This window comes from Patiria miniata, unplaced genomic scaffold (assembly GCF_015706575.1).
Source record: "Patiria miniata isolate m_02_andy unplaced genomic scaffold, ASM1570657v1 HiC_scaffold_7, whole genome shotgun sequence".
In the NCBI taxonomy this organism is placed as follows: domain Eukaryota; kingdom Metazoa; phylum Echinodermata; class Asteroidea; order Valvatida; family Asterinidae; genus Patiria; species Patiria miniata.
Window position 1 is genome coordinate 15,966,218 of NW_024037074.1, and position 21,607 is coordinate 15,987,824.

Below are 21,607 nucleotides of genomic sequence, written 5' to 3' on the forward strand. Positions count from 1 at the left end.
ATGCATGATGTGTGCTCAACGGTTTCACGGTCAGTGGCTCGTTACATACTTGACTGGTCTTTGATTCCACCGACTTGATAAATTTGTCAGAACCGCGATGTGTTATTCTTCTATATACCTTTAATATTTCGCCCTAGGATGTGAATTTGATCAGTCTCCGTAGAAGCAAGAAGTGAAAACACGACCGGATATTTGTTCATTACAAGGCGCGATCGGCCAAACCGCTATATTAAAAAAGCCCCCGAATAGTCGTAGTGCAACAGTCCATTAGGCTTAATGGCAGTTTTGAACCATCCCGGCAGGCGCGGTTCTAGAACCTATATTTTAGGGGGGGGCTATCTAGGGATGAATCCAGAATTTTGCAAGGAGACGTGCTGAAATGTAGACTGGGTTCATTTTTTCAAGACACTTAAGCCTCCGAAAATCAATAGGTGTGGGGCGCAGTCTTTATTAACTATAATAGTGTACAAAAGACCTTTTTTTTTGCTTAAGGGGGGGGGGGGCGTTCGCGTGTGACATCACCATCTAAGATGTGCTACTGCCTTCTGTATAACATTTTCTTGGGGGTGGGGCTAGACAAAATTTAGGGGGGGGCTAAAACACTTCTAGCCCCCCCCCCCCCCCCCCCCCCCCGGTAGAACCGCGCCTGCATCCCGGGCTCAAACTCTATGCCATCGGCCAATCAAATCCGAAGTTAAGAAGGATAACAAATTAATGTTATCAAAAATCACATTTCCAATATTATTCAAAGGCCTCTGTATAAACCCCTATTTTTACTGCAAATAAAGGATGGGGGTTGAAACAAATTGAGGCAAACATTGTACGAGGAGCGTTTTCCATTGCCTGCGTAAACTCCTGGGCTTGTTTTCATACAGTGCGCACACAGGAATTGACTGAACAAAATAATGTTTTCGGACCTGTCCTTGAATGAATAAAAACAGAATATACACTCTAAAAACAACTTAGTCAAATTATTGACTGGTCTTCCTAGTTATTGGAAATTGACTAGGAATTTAGTCAAACATGCACAATTTCATACCATGACTAGAAAAAGTAGTTGGGTTCGACTCCAATTTCAGTAATTTGCATAACTATTTCTTCAAAGCCAGGAATACTGACTGGAAAAATCTAGTCAGATTGACTGATTTTCAGTTGCACCCAGCTGACCCTGAATGGCTAGTCAAATTTAACTGGTTTCTAGTCAAATCTGACTAATGCTTTTTTAGAGTGTAGGCCCAAAACGATGGAATTACGGAGTTAAAAGGTAATAGGCCTAAAATCGTGCAGGTCTGAGGAAGCTTCTAGGGGAAGGACGCTTCGTGTCTAGGGTTTGCTTCTTGATCTTACGCGATGGTTCTCAGAGCATTAAGAACGGTCGAATGGTGACAGAGATTGATGGGTTGGGATGGTTCGAGGACAGCACAAATATATCAGCGGATACAACATAGCGTGGAAAGCGAGATGGAGGATTAAGTAATTGGGAGAAGTCGAATTGGAGATGATTGAATCTGACGGTGGCAATGGACAATTAGAAATAAATAGAGGGACGAATAGTGGAGAGGAGTAGACAACTGAGGACAAAACGAGGCAGCAGGACAGGCAAGATGTTTATGATTATATTGATAGAAAATAAATTGGATACACGCAACAAATATACAACGGCTGGATATATTCAAATGGTTGGACTTTCATGGTACCCTTGTTCCCAGGGCCTACGTTCAACATCAGTGGCGATAGTAGACCATGGAAGGGTAACTGGTTTCCCTTATTTTTGAATAGTCGCCGGAATAAGCGTATGAATTTGTGTTGTGTGCACTTGGTTGACGTGCATATAGCAAATATACAGCCAATGTGAAGGATGATGTGAATTATTTACTATACCATCGTCGACTCCTTTATCGTTCCCATGCTTTCGATGTACAGATGAAGTCTCACGTCCACTGCGGAACCTGTGAAATAAAACCAAAGACAGATACAGATGGATTTTTTAAAAAAGATATGACTGTTTGTCCTCATCAGAAACATCACGGGTTAGTGTGCGCAACATTTATGCCTAATCGGCTCAACATGTGAGCTCAACATGAGAGGAAATTGAAAGGTTTTGTCTAAACTATCGCAGAAACCACTGAAGAAAAACAGTCAACATAGCAATGTGTAAAATTGTCTTTTGTCAGAATTTTTGAAGATGGGGTAAAATTAACTTAAATGCAGCCCATAAATTCATAAGATGTATTTCGTGTTTACTCATTCGCTGTCCTTTATTTAATCTGAACTATAATTTCCCAGCGTCAATTGAATAACGTGTCGCTCGTATACCGTTAATGGATCTGAAATTCACCTCGTATTTTCGTTGTGCAGGAAATTAACGCACTCAAATTTTAAGTGCTTTTTCTGCCGGTCTTCATGTTAGAGGAAGACGATGTTCCATCGTACCGTGTGATCAATGTCTTCATGGTTTGTCGTCGACTGATTAATTGTTTCCTTCGAGACTTCGGATTTACTTCTTTACCTGCTGCGGCATTGTGTTTGTTCCTTTCTAATGGGCATTATTTGGCACTTAGTTATCAGTAATTTATTTAATTCGATCGGTAATGTAAGCAACCTGTGAAGTTTGTCCGATAAAAAAACAAAAAAGAAACAAGACGCACCTTTTTCAGTTGAAACACAATTTTGTTTTTACGAAAACACTCTTTTTGATTGTCTGCATGAAGGGGCGTTTGTTTGCGTTATTCTAAGTATAGTGTTCAAAAAGAAAAAAGTGTAATGGGCCCGGCAGAAGGGCATAATTATGCGCGTATGCCCTTATGCACGAACGTGTAATCACCAAAATGTTCCCAGCAAAAGGGCATATGCAGAAAACTGCCTCTATTTTAATGAAATGCAAACATTTTCGTCAGATACTATTACAGGTTGTTCCAAACTTAATGAATCATATGCGTGACAAATTTCAAATTCGTATTATTTATAATACGTGTGGGGGATAATTGGATTCATGATAACAATGGAACCTTTCAATGCAATTTTCTTGAAAATTATTTTTGCGTCAGAACGCTCATATGTCCTTCTGCCGGGCGACCGACGTGTTGATATCTCTACAACTCATTTACATATTTATTGAAACGTATTTGCGAAGCAAACGCCTAGTAAATGTTTGGTTTTCCTTTCGTCTGATGAATATTGGTCTGTTTGATGGTGCAGCTAGGTAAATATTTGCGGTGTGAAGAGCTCTGTGGATTGCCTGTTTCATTTTCATTTCGTAAATATCAGGCATTTTCGTTCTATTGCTTTTAAAATTCGCAATGTGTTAAATAACACTTCCGTTGTTCTAGCAGTCTCAAAAGTCCCGGGTCACATTTCGATCCGCGTCCTGACACTTTCCGGGTCAAGATGACACTTTTCCGACGGTCAAAGTGACACTTTTTCAGGGTCAAAGGGACACCGTTTTCCGGGTCAAAGACTAGTGACACTTTTCCGGATGAAAGTTACCAGTTTATCTCTGTCAAAAGGACACTTTTTGACTCATATTCCGGGTCATTTTGACGTGGAAAAGTATCAACTTGGCCCAGAAAAAAAGTGTCACTTTGCCCGGGAAAAGTAATACTGAGCACAAGAAATCTGCTCGAACGTAAACAGGCCACTTGCCGAAATTGCGTGAGTTTGTAAATGGTTTTCGGTTTATGTTTCTTTTGAATTGAGTACCTTTGGCAACGTATTAGTCTTAAAGTTTCAAGGGGAAAATATGCATCTAAAAAAACATACTATAAAGAAAATGCTCTTATGCGTTAAGGTAATGGATTCATCTTTTCATTTTACCTAAATCGCTCCCCACAGAGCAGTTTCACGCGTTCAGTGTTTCAAGCTGCTGTTGTTATTTCGTCTACCGTATTGCAGCAGACACAAATTGTCTGGAAAAAATACGTGTTGGCTAGCGTTCTTTTTTTTGTTCAAAATTGTTCACACCATTAGGCCTACTAGTGTGAAGAATTCTTCACACCATTAGTGTGAAGAATTCGTGCCGAGTTGAACAACTCTTTAAACACATTAGAGAAATTGGATTTCGATAGTAAGTGAATCTTTCAAGTGTTGACGCTCAAACTTTCACACATTCTCCATTCTCTTCAATCACGTTAACAGTTTCCGCGCCAGTGAGCGGACGCATCCTCAATATTTGATTTGCTATGCAAAGGCCCCTTTCGTTAGACTTCTCTTCAACGGTGTATTTTCTGCACCAAGTTGATGAAGATCTTTGTCCATTTTTCGCGTCACGTCGGAAAAATTGAATTGGGATTTTAGTAGATTTATTAGAGTTGGAAGAATAAGTATCTTGGGTTTATTGGGAATCCCATCCTTGAACCCCTTTAAGAGTGACTCTTTTTTCCCGTAAAGGATTACATTCTAAATTGCATAATTAAATATATTTTTCAATGTATAATACAAGTAACCGCACTGCGAACATTTACAGAGGCTACATCTTCTTGTAATTACAGAGATAACACAAAATTCTTAAAAAGATGCTTCTAATTTAGTACCTACTTTCTGTCTACATTATCTGACAATGAAAGTTCTTGTTTAAATATGTTTTGTCGTTTGACTCAGTTTCTCGCAATATTCAAATCATCCACCAATTCAATCTAAAGCGACCTCTAAATTCGCTCCGCCACTTTACGGATGATAACCATAAGATGTGGATGGATGCAGGTTCTACAGCACCGTGTCGTGAAATGGTCCATGGAGATACAACGAAGAACTGAAGATGCATTGTCCCGCATCTGTATCGATTTCAAGAGCAGTCTTTTGTAAGGAGCCTACTTTAATAATAAAAAAAAAAACCTTGACCGAAATACAACCTAATCTAAGAATAGCAACTTGCCCTTGTCGACTGCTTCTTATAGACTTATTGCGCTGAAAATGTGGAAATGAAAAACAATGTATTCCGCGTCCAAGAGTCTTCTTTGGCTTATAAAGCTTCGACTGTCACAACAGTCACATTCAGATGAAGTTTTTAGCATGACTGCCTCCTTGCTACCCAATAAAAACAGCAGTGTTTGATGTCACGTTCACGGTGCATTTAATGCATCAACAACGCCAAAAGCCTTGAAAGTTTTTTGTTTTTTTGTACCTAGACTGCATTAACATGTGTGCATAGCTGGCCTAGTTTCCAGATATAAGCACCAGGCGACTTCGCTGTGCTTTTCCAAGATATCCATGATTCATTTTTATACACAGGTTTTACCTTGCCATCGGAAATAGAGCAAACGCTAACTTGGAAGCGCAGCATTGTGTGTGTTCCGTGTGACTCGCAGACTAAATCAGGTATCTGGTTACTAGACCAATTCGATACCTGGACGGTCAGTCACGAAACTTCCTGCATTGGCGATCACTTTACAGCTAACAATAGGAATGCACAATTCTATTCAGTGCAGAGGAGGAGACTCACGTATCCATGCTATCTTTAGATGAGTTTGCTGGCCCCAGCGAGCCAGTGTATAAAGTACGTACACCTGACGGATCAATGATTGACTGACTCACTAGCTGACTGTCATTTGTGACTTAGCCTGGTGTTTGGGTGGTAAAGAGATCTGGGCAGTGCTATCGTATAGGATTACCCGTAATGGGCTGAATCTGGCCCATTGTGGACGGTACATGCACAAAAAGACCTCAAGTGAATAGTCCATGTGAATCGATTGAATAGAGGTTTGTGTGCTCTGTGATCAGTTTAACTGTATATATGGAAAAGCAAAATTTTAGCAAAACAAAATTCCACAGTAAAAAAAACCCCTAATCCACGAACAGCCATGAGCTAATCTCAAATACCAGTCATACGACCGTTTTGGCAACGTGGACAGTCCAGAGAGGTTTCTAAAACACGCTGGGAAATTTTTAAAAAAATTCTCAGCAACGTTGATTTGGTGCCAGCGATCTGGTTTGTGTTTCCTTTTCTGAGGCACCACTGTATAAAAGAAAAACCCAGGGTAACTCGTGTCAGAGGAAAAAAAACCCAATTGCAAACACGGCCTAATTTGGAACATGCGACTTGTCAGCCTTATTTCGAGCTACCCGTATTGCATTGGCGTGAGAGGGTAGAGGGAATGTCAAGACGACATAGAACTAATGCCCCCATGTAGGTTTGCTATCACTGTGTCCATTAGCTGTGTGTTCTGTCCTCCTGCGAAAGCCCTACTTTTTACTCCTTAAAGGCATATACTGGATCATTTTGCAAAATGTCTAAAATGAAACTGCCCAAATATTATGAAATATTCTACTTGATGGTACGTAAAAAATATGATCAAACGTCCTTTGAAATCGTTTCGCTGCTGTCATTTTCAAGAAAAGACGAAGAAATCATCATTTGAAAATGAAACCTATGCTTTTGCGTTGTGAAAAATTTAGATGCATATTCCCAGTTTTCTCAAAAAGGGTAATATCCACTGAGCTGAACCTTCGACAGGTAAGGTTTTCAACATTCTTCTTGAGGGTGTTACGACTTGAAACAAACAAAATGCTTGGACAGCAAACTTAACGATCCTATAATATCTTTACTTTTTCATATCAACCATCACAGCAAACATGCATCTAGTGTGCAATCGTAAGAATCCATCTCACCGCGCGGGGTCTGTGTGCCTTCAAGGGAAATCTCTCGCATCATCGGTAAACCATGCTCATGCATGCTAAACGCGAATTGCCACATTAAAAAGACTTCCAAGTTGTCTGAGATTTCCCCCCTGTCGTTCCTAAAAACGTTCCGTTGTTGATCGATTCACTTGCGCGCACGCTGGCACAAATGTGTCTCGTCTATGCAAACACAAAAACCACTCGGGTGCACTGATTTCCGTCCGCGAACTTTTTTTTTTCTCGCTCTGACGATAAGTACTCGTTTTTTTCTCTTGCAGTCCGGACGAAGAGTCACTAATGTTTTGAGTAGTTACGAATGTGGCGCGGAGCATGAGGTTTTCTAGAAATCGAGGAATGCAGATCTCAATTTGTGCCGGCATGCACTGAACATTGTTTTGATGTTTCTTTCATCACACGCTAGCAATATACAACATGTAGGGAGGTAAGGTTGTTTATAGTACAGTCGTGAACGGTTGATAGTACATGCCTCTTTATCTGTGCCGGAAGGAACATTTTTCCCCTAATCGCTGTACCAGTTCCGCGATAGCGTGCACAAAGACGCATGTTAAAGAGCGTTGCACAAGAACACTTATTATATAAAAGGAAGTGTTACTGGAAGAAAAATCTTAGAAGATCTGTTTAAATAGTTGCTTCTGTTGTCTTCTGTTTTTTTCTTTTCTTTTCTTTCTCAAATTTCTGGGGGGGGGGATTTGGACAAGCGCTTTACGTCATTTCTCTAAGAAAATAATGTTTAAATATCAGTACGAATTTTCATAAACTAAAATGCAATGGCATTTAAAAAAAAATGGGTTTGGGCACTTATTTTTGACCAGGAACTTTATTCTCGCTCTAACGAATGTTTTTTTTTTGTCTGGGAGCGAATCATTACTGTTTTGTGAGTGCAGACAGAAAACAGTCATTTTTGTGCCGGCATGCCCTGAACACTATGGTTGTAACAATTATTGTATAGTCATTAATTTTATACGTCGTCTGCTGGAAAATTGCTTAGTAAAGGCTGCAATTCTGTAAAGGAACGTCTTGTCTCTCGGGCCTAGTAGGCAGAAATGTTGAGAGTCAAAAGTGTTACATTAAATCTTTAAAGGGGGGGGGCGGTTAACGGACGAAAACCTTTCCTGACTGTTTATAAAAGTTACTTCGGTGGTTGGTTTTGTATTTTCTCTTTCCTCAAATTCCTATTTCGAGTATGTGTGTGTTTGGTTTATGTAGGCTATGCCTTTTTGGGAGGGCCGTGGATTGAACAATCACTCCATTCTCCACGCCAGTTCTCAAAGAGTATGTTTGTTTAAAATTGTTTTACATCAGTAAACGAATACCATAATTTCAGTTACAAAATATAGCAATAATGAGTAACACAATACAAGGGCACATTTAAACAAAGACATGAAATTGCGCAAGATTATTCTCCTGCAACGAACGTGTATAACATTTTATCTTCATGTGGGTTGATATATGATTTTCCCGGTCTTTATTTTGTTGTAGCCTAAATTCCTGTTAGAGATTTATCAGGATACGACATCCTTGATCAGCCTCGGGATGGCACCTGTCAAGCCATGTCACTCGCCTCGTCGCTTCTAAGCCTGAAAAATGAGGTGTCCAGAAAGGCCCGTCCCCTCTCTCGGACACTCCATCTCAGATATCTCAGATCGAGCAAACAGCATCCTGTTGTCCTCGCTTGTACAGCTACTCAAGCTTAATAATATTGCAGGGTAATAAGAATACCTCCGCCGGTTTCAAACATCTTTAGTGCGAGAGTGTTGCATTGTTGATGTATTACAAGTCTATCTACAAGGTCAGTCGGAATATACTCCGAAAATAGGATCTCTGCCGCTCACGAAATACGTATTTCAGTTGATGGCTATACAATTACGTGTACTACTTTGCAAGAACAGGTTTTTTTTTAATTTGTTATATATAGGCCTATATATTTCAATCAATCGAATAGATTCAAATAAAAGGTAGCGCATGATATTTGTTTGTCATGTTTAGGTGTTGTCCAGGAAGAATCACGAAAGTTACTTCGGTTTATCGTTGTTATAGAAATATTAACCCTGGGAACTCAAATATTGCAGGGTATCAGTCTGGTTTTTGCATGGAAATAAAAAAAAAATCAGGTTACACGTATTTTACATCTACACGTATATACACCATTCCTATTTTTAACAATAGCACAATGCGTATATCTCAACTATACAATTCTTTTACTGGCCCATCAAAATTGCCGGAGGCAACAGACGACTCCAACTGTTTTATGGCGCTTTCAACTTGCCTTGTTTTATGAGATTTTCAAAAGCCGCCTGCAGTCGCCCAGGCACCGGAAAATATGTCGTAAAATACCAATAATTGCCGACTAGATATAGATACATGTCTATTTTGTAGAAGCAAATATACAGATGGTGTTTATCGGTTCGCTAAAAGCATACCACCATTTTCACCTGCTTGGTTCCCTGACGGTAAGGAATAGTTGACGCACATGCATTGAATTCGGTACCAGCCTACAATTTCATGTGACATTTACGTAGATGTGTAGGCCCAATAGAAAAGAAAAAACGGCATCGCCATTGTAGCAAATACAGAATAGATTTGGAATTCAAAGATAAGAAAAAACATTCAAAAATAATAGCAAGAAAACAACACTTAGTTTAGGGTGTGTACATTAATTTTTTTTAATCCCTTTTAGAAGAAATGAGGGAATGACTTCGTAATCCACCATAATGTTGCCTTTTGTTTGTTTGATGTGATTGTTTATGATTTCGTTCCAAAAATGGAAGTAAAGCCTACTATTCCCCCCCCCCCCCCACAATTAACCTCGGACAGGCGAAACTAACATGAGCCATGTGTACCAGCAAGAAGCAAAATTCAATTAAACACTGAAATATGAATCTCCATCGCCAAACAAAACACATTTTATTAAACGAAGGTCACAATAATGTTGTCAATCTCACACATTAATTGGTTTTTAGAATCCAACTAATAAAGCTGCAGGTCACACAAAAAATATTCGCAGTGCGTAATTGGGTCCAAGACTATTATTCTTTGTTATGAAGTCAGACGAGAAATGCACTACGTGGAAATATGTTTCTGTATAATGCTGTTTTTTTTTGGCACGTTCGGTGTTTCGGATCATGCATGCACTGACCGTTTGACACACGAGCAAACTATAGCAAACCTTTTTGCCAGTAATAAAATGTCCTCGTTGAACATTACGTGACCATTGTTATTATTGTAATTAAAGGTACAAAGACCTATGATCACATACTATTTGTGCATTTTTTAAAGTTCGTTTAAAGCAGCAATGGCTCAAAATCTTAATCATGTGGAAGTGTAGCTCATTTTAGCTCATTTTATACAGCTACTATATATTTGTAGAAAATAAGGAAAAACATTATGCACAATTATTGGGGGGCCATTGCCAAATCATTTTAAAAAAAAGTGTGCCTGGGGGCACATTTTCATAAACCATATTTAATGAGGTGTCTTCCAAACGGTAGACCATTTCAGGTGGAATAATTTGTCAGCGTTTTTTTTTAAGTATATACCAGTCCTTGAGTGACGTTTCGCTCAATAAAAAGGTAGGTTCGTTTCTGGGTGGCTATACAATTATGCTTACACGCGCTCCCTTGCCTACAGGTATAGTACGTTCATTAAACAAGTACATTGGTTAATGAAGGGGAAAAAAGCTGGGTCAGTTTGACCTGAATGACAGATGGAGGATGTTTTATGAGTAAACAGCGAAGACCGTCTTCACTTCATCCGCGTCGTCTCAATTACATCGGCCTCGCATTGAGGTATTGACAACTTTATTAAACACTCAGGTATCTTTTGAATTCGATGTTGTCGTAAGGTACGCCGTTCTATTCTGTGTTAGATTGGGATGTTTGGGTAGTGGTTGCTCAAAATTAATGAACATGGAAATAGATTGCATCCGTTGCTAGATCAGGTTTGGTGCAATACAGTTGGCTTAATTGTGTGGGTTGGTTTTCCGTCATTTAGTCAGGTTGGCGGTATTGGGGACCTGGTATTATTTTCTTTGGGATTCGGTTGGATTGCATTTTTGGTACTTTTATTTTTTTACTTAGTTGTTTGGCAAAGATCAAGTTGGCTTACCTTTCCTCGGCAGAGTTGGGAAAGAATCGGATAGGTTCGGTAATTTCGTTAATGTTCGTGAGGTTGGGCGGTGCCTCATTCCTCATATTTTTGACTCTCAAGTTTTGAATATCATCCATGCATGTTGCTATTGTTTGCATATCATTATGTCAGTCGCTGAGATGTGTTGACAAAAATAATTTGATATCAATCAGTAAATGCCATAAACATATTCTTCGTTTAATATGAAAACACATTCGGGGGAAAAAGAGCCTTTTACCTACCGGTGGTATTGGGTCGTATACTTGGCTCATAGTCGTCAGCGACTCTACCAGACAAGAGTTGGCCACAGACTCTAATGGAAAGAAACAAAGAAGCAAGAAATGATCAGATGTTATGATTGATAATCAAGTTAATAAACTAAAGTGTACAAAACCCGCCCTCTCTGGCAGACAAATTCAGCTACGCCATCACAGCAGTCAAAATCAATCAAGTGACTGTTTTTAACTGTTAAGAATTTCACTGGAGGTGATTGATAAGATGTATACCTACCAGTTACCTTTTTGTCTGTTGATGGAATTTGACTAATCACAGTGTTAACACGAATGTGCTCGGACTTGTTTTGTACTAGTCTATAGGCCCTAATATAATGCATGGCAGAGGAAGTGGAAGATATTTTGACTGTCTTTGACTGATCAAACAATGGGATATTCTGATGTCTGATGTGTTGATGTTGCAGTTAGTCAATTTGTTTTTACCAAGTTTAATACACCTTTTAACAAAAACAAAATTTGATAATGTCAATAAGTACGGTATGTGTGCGACATATTCTGTTACAATGCGATTAGTTTGCTCACCATTTGTTCATGATTTTTCCAAGGACACATTTGCTCAACGAACCTTGATATTTTTTGTGCCGCAGTTGATTTTTTTTTTTGGAAAAGCATATCAAAAATTGAAACGTGTAATTATTTATATGGATTCAGTACTGGTGTCGTGTGGATTTTGGGCTACATGGAAGACGGACTCAATCAACGTATTGCGCATGTCTCGGTGCAAAGAACAACGCAACAGCTAGGCCAACTTGTGAGTTTGAGTTTCCAGAAGGCAGAGGGGTCGGATTTCACACAGGTTGATAATTCACGTGACACCGGGAGTGAGTCTCTTCAGGTTTCAGAATCGGCGCAAATAAATGTCGAAATTTGATACAAGCCGGGGGATATTCGCTCGAATAGCCAATAATAAGAAGCGCTCGCAAAGTATTGACATTAGCAAAGTACACACAGGTAACATGTCACTATAGCTTTACAGTTCCCGTTCCCAAAATTAACATTGCACTTAGCTTTGGGGCTCGACAGGGATTCTCCACTTAAATCACCAGGCAGGTCGTGGAAAGCAATATTGTGAGACTTCGGTTAAATCTCTTCCCTAATCTCTGCTGGGTGGGGGGGGGGCATCTTTGAAATTGAGGAAGCAATGTTTGGCATTGTAGACGGTATAGCGTCCGGGATTGGATCGGCAATTACCGGACATCACCTGCCATCAATGACGGCTCAAGAGGTCTCCGTGGAGCATCGTTCGGGTGGAAGTGCATATCATCCTCGACAATTGAACCCAGTAAATGGGAAAGCGGTATACCTGCGGTAGCTACAATTCTTGTTTTACTGCTCCCCTGGTGTGAATTAGTATGGCCGCGTTCAGTTCCACTGTTAGACTAGATGGCGACTATTTGCTGTCAGCATACTACCTCTTGGCATATTGGACGACCGATGTACTGTCCCTAATGATGGAGAATCGGTATTCGGAATAGCTATATGAGCATAATACCAATCTAATGGCTGAAATGGCTTCTTAATATCGCTATAAAACTGATACTATTTTGTTGAATCTTTCAGCGGGCAATGATCCAGAAGGTCATGTCCTTTCACTAAAAAAATCAATTACTTAAGCCTTTAAACCGCAATATTCCCCGGGTTTAAATATACACTGTTCCGCTCAATGTTAAGCAGTAAATGAAGCGGGAATTTCTCAGTCACTTCCTGGCTGCCTGTCCACAAAACCTGTACGATTTGCCAGGATGGCAAAATGGAAAGTGCGATGTGAATATATTTGCCGACATGAATTTCCAAGAAACTGTACATAACCTAAGCAATTTGGTCATCAACTTATGAAATCTTAATAACGAAGGAGTCAGAACAAAACTTGTTGGGTATATTTAGTCATTAAGTTATCAACGCGCAGTGACTTTCTTTTATGACAAGTGCTCCCTTACTCCGCCGACGGTAGCCGTTCCATGGGTCATTTCTCGCCGTGTCTCGCCTCATTTCATCGGCGGCAATCACCGCCAACCTAGGCCCACTCGGGCGTTATGATAGGTAGCCGAGCACACTCATTTACGCGTTTTCTCTCCCGTTTTTTAACACGTTGAAGGATGTCCGGGGAACATAAGTGTGAAGAATAACATGAATGAATGAGTTGTGATCGTTAGGAACATCATTTGGGATGATGGAATTTCTGCAGTGCAATGCAGGAATGTGATATGGTTAATTTAACAGATCTCGACCTGACGAATCGTAGTAGTTCGACGGGGTTGACTGCATGTAGGCCTATACGGAAATGTGTGGAGGATATAGACCAATCCGACTTGCTCATTTTTGTTTAAGTCTACCGGGGCAACTTTTTATCATTACTGGGACGCGCCCTATCTCGCTTTGGTATTTCGTACAATGTGCCGTCTTTTAGTGACAAAGCTTTACAAAATACACATGTGATGGGCGCTCAGGCATAGAAGCGTCCCTGCAATGCCTACCACAATCGTCACCATAATTTCAAAATCGGAATGGTGTATGGGGTAAAAGATCCGTGGTGGGAGTTGGGGAGGACATTTATACCCCCTGAACAGCGCCATCCAGTGTTCAATGTTGCCACTCCGCTCCTTTTTAAATTGTAATTGTCCGAAAGGTCACGGATCTTTATTGTCCCAGTTGTCCAAAAAATTATACTTCCATGGTGAACAGAGCGGAGTATAATACCCGTAGTACATCCAAGTTTGTTCAGTGATACATCCCATGATTTCTTTTCAACGTGTAACACAAAGTAAAGCACGCTAGCAGCGGGACATTTGTGGTAAAACTTGTAATAAATAACGTACTTGATATATCTTTGGCTGAGAAAAAAAAAGCAGTTTTACTTAAAAAAAGGGCTCGATTTCTTAATTTATTGACCCTTGTAATATATACAATGTAGTTTGATACACGATGAGTTCTACAGTGCAGAAAATAACTCTTTTTCAACCGAGTTTGGGTGTCGTAGATAAAATGCAATTAGTATAAAATCATCCACCGTGACCCATTAGAGGATATGACAAATGGATATTACTACTACCTGATTTGCAACTCATTTGTGTTTGCCATTTACTCTGCCCTTAAAGCTTGGAGACCCAATAAAAAATCCTGACGAAAATTCCGGGAAAATAGGCTCATTGTAAGATCGGACAAACCAATTTTCCAAACGCCTCTTACTTTGTAGAAAAAAATCACTTAGCTAAATTGACCTTTTTTTTTTTATATAAAATCAGTTTTAAGGATTCCTCAAGTCTGTATAGTTCAGAGAATTGTTTTTGTATTAAACATGCCACAAACTCAGGTCTTAAATATTAAAGCTTATGTTGGCAGTTATCTTCAAAAATCCAGCACCTGTGTTGAGTTCGAACTTTCACAGTTGTTGCTAAATTTACACCTTTGAAATTCCAACGTGTAAGCTTTGATACACATTTTAAAATCGTTGGTGATGTAGAGTTCCTTTAAATTCATTACTTTTAAATTAACTAGTATGCATTTCATAAATAATGTATTTATAGACATTACAGTCTCCGTGCGCACGATTAAGCTGTCCGTTCGTGAGTGTGAGATTGAGCAGTCGCGCGCCTCGAGCAGTCACGTCCCAGCTGTTGAATGATTTAAAACCAAAAAAAAAAAAGGTGTTGCAAATGCCGTGAAAACGAGGGACGGTTGTATTCAGTTTTCAACCTTGGATTGCGAAGTATTGTCGGACATTTCACCTTTGTGTTGCTCGATCAAATTTCCGTGACAAACTGACAGTATAGTTGTAAGGTTGTGGTTGGAGTTATCCATGGAATTCTTAACATGTTTGCTTATTCCATGACATGTTATTTTCGAACATTTTGATCTGGGGTTACAATGATTACAGTACTATTAAAGGTACTATAATATTTAGGTACAGGCGCGAGGCTCCATGACTTGTGGACAAGTCACTGGACAGTCGTGTTGTAATTGTCTGTCGGCGCCCGAGAAAAGACGAACAAACCCGGTTGTTTACATCGGACGCGACAGACACTTTGTGGCAAACCCATACGCATTTCAAGTAGTGCATGTCTATTGAATGCAGCGTATACGTTGTGCGTGTGTGGTACATAAATACACACATTACCAATACATGTTGTTTCTTGCACGTCCGCAGAATGCGAAACGGTTAACCGTAGCAAAGTATCATTTTGACCAGCCGTAGAAAAGTGAAATCTGATCAGGGACAATTTAGAGTGAACACTGATTACGAGTATTGCGACAACATTGAATTTTTTTTCTACATTTAGGGCTCAAAAATGCATTTAGGTCTCTCGATTTCGATGCACAACAATGGCGCTTGTTGCGTCCTAAGCCCAAACTGAGCAATTACGAAGGCAAGGAGAAGTGTCCGCCAGGGACACCAGTCAATATCCCCAGGGTGATTCCACACTTCCCTAAAAACGATTGCACCTAGGACCTTACAAAATAGATAAATGGGGAATGGAACGCGTGCGAAGCACTTGTAAGGGTTAATATCGATTACTCGACCTCGAAGAACTGGGTTGCCTCCGAGATACAGCCTTGTAATTACGTTAAAAGGCACCGTTCGTGTCTTTATTGTGTAGGCCTACTGGCCGTTGGGGGTCAATGCCGTTACGGCTTGTGTAGTATCAATAATGCCCAAGTGTGTAATTTCATATTTGGAGGAACTAGTCTGCTTGGATGCGTTTCCGCGCCAATTTCACAGCTCTCTTAATAAAGACGTTCTTCGATTTACCCGCCGCGACACTTGTTTGAATTGAACTGTAAAAAAAAAAATCGAATATGACAGGATGGTTGACTTCTTTCCTTGTTGCACTTTGGAACTTCAATTTATACAGCGGCCATGCAAGCATAATGTAACTTCCACGTTTTAACAATGTTTTCATCATAATAAATCTTTCTTGTATAAAGTAATTTGAAAATGTCACCTTAGGAGCATACCTATCGTATGAATTCGTGTATAGGATTTCATTGGCTGTAAAACCCGCAGAGTTATGATTATCACTAAAGAAACACACGCGGGGATCTTCTGCTTGGTTGTCCTTCATCCACAGTCCCTCGGTAATTTCAAATAAGAGACGAGGCTGAACCATTGCAGATCTTCCTCATTGTCTCCTTATAAAAGAAATGGCAGTTGTAATCGTTCCTTCCTGAAACTCATATTATATAAGGGAGGCTCACTACCTTCCTTTATGTTAGGCTTAACGCTACAGATCTTGCGAGTTTGCAAGATATCTATAACATCTCATTAGTCGGTTTGTACATTTTCATTGGGCTTTCATTTTAATGTACATCCATATGTTGTAGAAGAGCCGGTTTTTTGTGAACGCGGCGTTACGGCAAATAAAGCGACATATTTTGTCTTTATTGGCATTTGGCTCGTGTAATTGCATTGCATGAGGAGGTCGTGCACTGAATGGCTGTTTGAATATCGAATGGTTAGTTGACATTCGGTGCGGTAATATTCTTTCGTTTTTAAGGACGTCACTGAAGGCATTTATTGAAAGGTTGTAATTAGAAACTATTCCATCAATTATCAATTCTTTTCATTATCCAGAGTTATTGGCATGCGGGCTCGTCCATCACATATTCAATTCAGTTGGGAAATCAACTCAACATGTATCGTCGTGTCATCATGCTGCAAATTACGGCTTAATTATGCTGTAATATTAAGTCTTAATTGATGGCAATATTAAACAATATTAAGTGAGAACCACGGGTACCTACTATATTGCCAATTAAGACTGATTGTTTTCGAGCTACTCATTAAAGGGAAATCATCAAACTGTTCTTATACGTCCTGCATGGGGACTGTTTTAATACATTAGAGTCAATGTACATTTTGGACGACATGTCTTATTCTTGAACGTAACATATTGTCTCCACGCGGCATATTTTATTCAAAATCGACCAGTCTGTTGAGATTTACACTTTGGTTGAACTTTAACATCTGTTAAAGAGGAGGAATAGAACACGCACTTCCCCTCGGCGTTTGTACATTTCATTGGACTACGGATCCAGAAACTTCTTTTTTCCATGACTAATAATTCGAATATTCCTGTCGATGTCCCCAAAAGTATTAAACAGCATGGCGTATTACAGATATGCATGGCGTTTTGGAGGTGTGTCGAGCCGTTTGGCCGGCGACTGAAAATCGACATAAGATCTCAATTTTGAACAAAGTACATGTATGTAAAAAAAAAAAGTGTATAGTTTTTGCATTTATCAGAGTAGGTTTGTATTATGACGATAGAAACTTGATAATCCTTTCCATTAACGGAACAAGAAATATACGGGCAAGTGTTGGCTATTATTGTCAAAATAATTTATTAAAGTTTTCGTTTGCAATAAACGTTCTTCTCTGTCATTAATTGCATGTAACGGTGTATGTATCTCCATTCATGGAGCAATTCTTCCGTGAAGGTTAATTAAATGCCCGATCTGGAATGTTGATGAATTATGTACAGTGTGAGTTCGGTCAGCTGTGTTCCCATAAGACAACTCTGCAAATTTGTCATCGTAAGGTTAGTCCAACATTCGTGTGATACAGCCATATGTCATGCGAGACCCGGAGCCGATTGTTCAATAAAAATCATCAGACGTGACATTTCACTTGTGTTGTACGTACAAATTCATCAATACTAATTTGTAGCATTATAATATTATACTATAGTTCAGTGGCTCTGATCATTATGCATTGGAAGAGTTGCTGCATTAAATGTGTAGCCCAACCTGAATCTAACTTTGGATCCACACTTTAAAGCTACGCATATTTTTGAATACATGATCTCTGGAGACTGCAGCGAGGCTCGCAAGAAAGAGACACAATGGCACCTTGATGATATGGATGTAATCTTCGTCGTGATCGTCCTATTGATGCAGGGAAAATGACAAGAATGTTCGCAGCAAGCGCGAGATCTCGCGGTCCACTGAGGACTGTTTGTTGTTTCGAAAAAAAACTCGCCGTTTTCCTCTGCTCTGCCCCGCTCGATCATTTACATCGTAACACCGTCCCTGGTCATTCGGAATGTTGGTTCATCAAGTGACCCACATCTGCAAAGGGCGTAGATAAAAATTCTCCATGGATTGTTGGTATTTGGGTTGAGTGATAATGAAGAACATTAAGATGGCTTCACATGTCGTACCATCCACCAAGAATGCCAGGTTACCTGGACAGGCCGATCTGGTTATCATCAAGGACAACGGTCTGTCAACTCTCCCATCTCTAACGACATAAATGCCTTGTTATACCAACGATGAAAGATACAAAATGTGTAATATGTGTATCTAACAAAACGAGGACCGCAAATCATGTTGGTTTTTCAGATGCGTTCGACTGGCATGGCAAATTCCAAAAGATAGGCAGCAATTCAGTATTATTGTTACGAGGCTGGGCAAAAGGGCAACGGTGTAGGTGTTACTAATACTACTGAATCCTTATATAGCGCTTTAATTAAGAATAGAGTGCTCTACGTTACTATTACCCCTGATCATTCAGCCAATGAAGCATTCCAAAGACAATCTCAGCTCCCTTGGGAGTACACAGCTCGACGCTGCCATTTCGGCGCAATATTAAGCAGGTAAAATCAGTCACAATTAACCATCTATGCCCTCGCGTGTATCCATTTACTCCTTCTTAAAGAAAAGCAACGAGTGACAAAGTGTCTTGCCCAATCCAAGGGCACACGCACCACAACCCCAGGTTGGACTCGAACCCACAACCTGCAAAATTATCGGCAGACCATGTTATAATATTATGCTCCAGACCACGAGGCCACGGCGCCCCACTCGTATCATATTTTGGAATGTAGGCCCCTACCCGATAATAGCGAACAGCAGTACTTATTCAGACCTTAGAATCTACTCGGAGCATTCAGTGATTCATAAACATGGCATTTATTCATCTTCAAAACTCCACGAGTAAATCCAAAGAACGTTTCATTTACGCACTACAAGTCAACTGAGAAGATCCTGCATTCAAATGTGCATTTCGTCAAGGGATAAAGGCATGTCTACGGAGGCGGTTGCTTTACCATACTTATAGGCCTAAGCCAGGGCATTAGTGGAATTTGATACAGCGCTGTTATCCAGATGTGCTATTTGCAATTCAATTTTCAACGTGCGTTTTTCAATAGGCAATCATTGGTATGAAATTAAGTCTATGAATTGCAGTTGGTAAATAATGCTCTTAAGTAAAATGGACTTCACACTAAAGGTGTGTCACCATAGGAAAAAGTGCTCGAACCTATGATTGTACGTAGTCCGGGTTACTGCTATTACCGAGTATGAGGGGTCATTTATAATCATCTGTCCGCCCCAATTACAGGAACATAATAGACATGTTGCAGGGTAACTCTGTACCCGTGATTTTCTCCGAGTTTTTTGTTCTTCGAGAAACCCTTCCAATGCTGTACTTTATAATCTTGGGGATGTCGGTCAAGGATTAGTTATAAAATAATAGGCCTACACCACTATTTTTAAGGACGGTTCAAAATAAAGTGCATTTTGTCGTCTAATCTCCGATTGCTTGAGTAATTCCTGCGAACCTGTTTAGGTTAACAGTATAAGGTTATAGGTTCAACTATCCATCTTTGGGTTAACGATGATAGGGAGATATTTCACGGGATAAATATTCGTAATTTTGTCGATGGGTTTCTAAATAAACCAAGAGCCGTAACCACACAAAAACTAAGTGGGAAGCCAATGCATTCTTATCAACCCAGATGGCACTCCCTGATAAAAGGTTATCCCTTACTAATACGATGAAATATCATTGTCAAAAATTAACTGACTTGATGGCTCCACATGATGGATCGCACTTTAAAAATGGACTCTGGAATTATCGGTATTTTTTAATCCTTCCAGTTTGAATGATGTCCGACATGCTTTATAACGTATGCATGCAGATAGGAGACTCACCAACATTTAGTGAACCGATTAATAAATATCTGCGCTGTGTGCCGAGGTGCGCTGTGGTCATTAGGGGTTCAAGTTTCTTCTTCGTGTATAATAATGCGATGATGTGGTCTGGTCGGTCATCACACTCCGCCAATAGCGTGCATGTATGTATCCAATTAACCTCAGTGCCATCTTCGGGTTTTGTTTTTACTATCGCCCATGGCATTTGGCACTAGTGTGATCATGAGCAATTATGATTGATGTTGAACGCTGTGTAGGCTACCAACATGAAGTAGGCCTATCGTACTTAGCATTTCCAAAGTGACCATCAGAGATGGCGTTGTAGTTTTCCAAAACCGAATATACTTAGCTACTAAATTCTATTTCAGAAATTTAGCTGCTAGACCCACATGCCATAACTGTATTGTGCTGTGCCAAGTATTTTACCGAGAAGGCCATTGAACAAATCCCCCGCCCAAGGAAAGATGAAACCGTTATACAATCGAAATATATTCTTACAAATGTTTCCAATACCGGGCGGTTCTGAATACAGTTGTCTAGATTTCAAGCTTATCGACATTATCAGATAATTATACGAATCGCCTTGGAATACTATACTTGATTTGCTTCATGTCCTTTTAGTAATTAAAGGTATAGACCTATCCCAGCACGTTGACTGCACCATGGAGGCCCCCGGCTATTGTTCAGATTGGGCAGTTGCTTTGTATAATTAACTGGTACAATGCTTTCGCCACTGAAGGGGACTCCATGCATGTTGGCCTACTGTGATGTGTGCTCAGAATGGTTCAGATTGCAACAAACACTGTTTCATTTCGTGTATGAGAACACCTACCTGGATTTGTCCGAGGTCCACAGGATGACAGCATATAAAATCCACGTTCTTGTAGCCATGGCTCGCTTATTACCACTGTTCCCCTGATTGAAAGCTCTACTCGGTGCAGACGAAACCTTTCCCGCGCAATTCAACAGTGCCATGTGCTCGCATGCACGTGAGTGACATGTACATGTACGTGCCGACGCCTATGTGGACGCGACTGAACGAACACCCAACCACTGCATTCAACACGATCACGCGCAGGCAACAGTCAACCACTGGCGCTCGCAGCTTGATGTGATCGACAACCGCGTAGCTGCCAATCAAAAGCCTGGGCTTAACAACTATATTCAATAATGTTGTTTTTCTATCTTTCTTGAATTTCCCCATAATACTGTATTTTTAAGATTTCTGACTAATCTCCATATGAGATTCTAATCTCCATATGAGATATGATTCTGTTTTAGCCTCTGAAGAAGAACTTGCTAAGTTCGCAACGTCAGGCCACATTAATTCTAAGATTTATATATTTCAGGTCCATCCAGTCAGTAAGCAGTTTGCAGCAGTTTTACTTTTTTGCATTATCTCCATATACATACATCTTTAACTTCTACTTTTACCCACGGGTGAATAGAAGTAACTGTTGCATTTGAGGGATGAATGAAAATGCAATTAGTGACAACATTATCATAATGTGAGATCCATTATAAGAATTACGAATCGATCAATATTACTAATGACGTCAGAGTTCGTTGTCGAGGCCATTCGCCGGTTGTACTTTATAGTCAACAAGATAGCAGATAAAATTGGA

General features: G+C 40.0%; 1 protein-coding gene across 4 annotated transcripts in view; it reads right to left on the bottom strand.

Annotated features, from left to right (window-relative positions):
- LOC119744529 (glycine receptor subunit alpha-3-like) overlaps positions 1-21,047 on the bottom strand; it is a 35,297-nt gene extending 14,250 nt beyond the window's left edge. For 2 of the 4 annotated variants that reach the window (XM_038220488.1, XM_038220487.1), the window contains exons 1-3: positions 20,815-21,047; positions 11,001-11,071; positions 1,882-1,949 (exon numbers count right to left, since the gene is read on the bottom strand). In XM_038220488.1, coding sequence (XP_038076416.1) covers positions 1,882-1,949; positions 11,001-11,071; positions 20,815-20,957 — 282 coding nt within the window. In that variant the 5' untranslated portion in view covers positions 20,958-21,047. The remainder of the gene's footprint in view (positions 1-1,881; positions 1,950-11,000; positions 11,072-20,814) is intronic. The other 2 variants (XM_038220489.1, XM_038220490.1) reach the window with 2 other exon arrangements.
- Between the last annotated feature and the right edge of the window lie 560 nt (positions 21,048-21,607).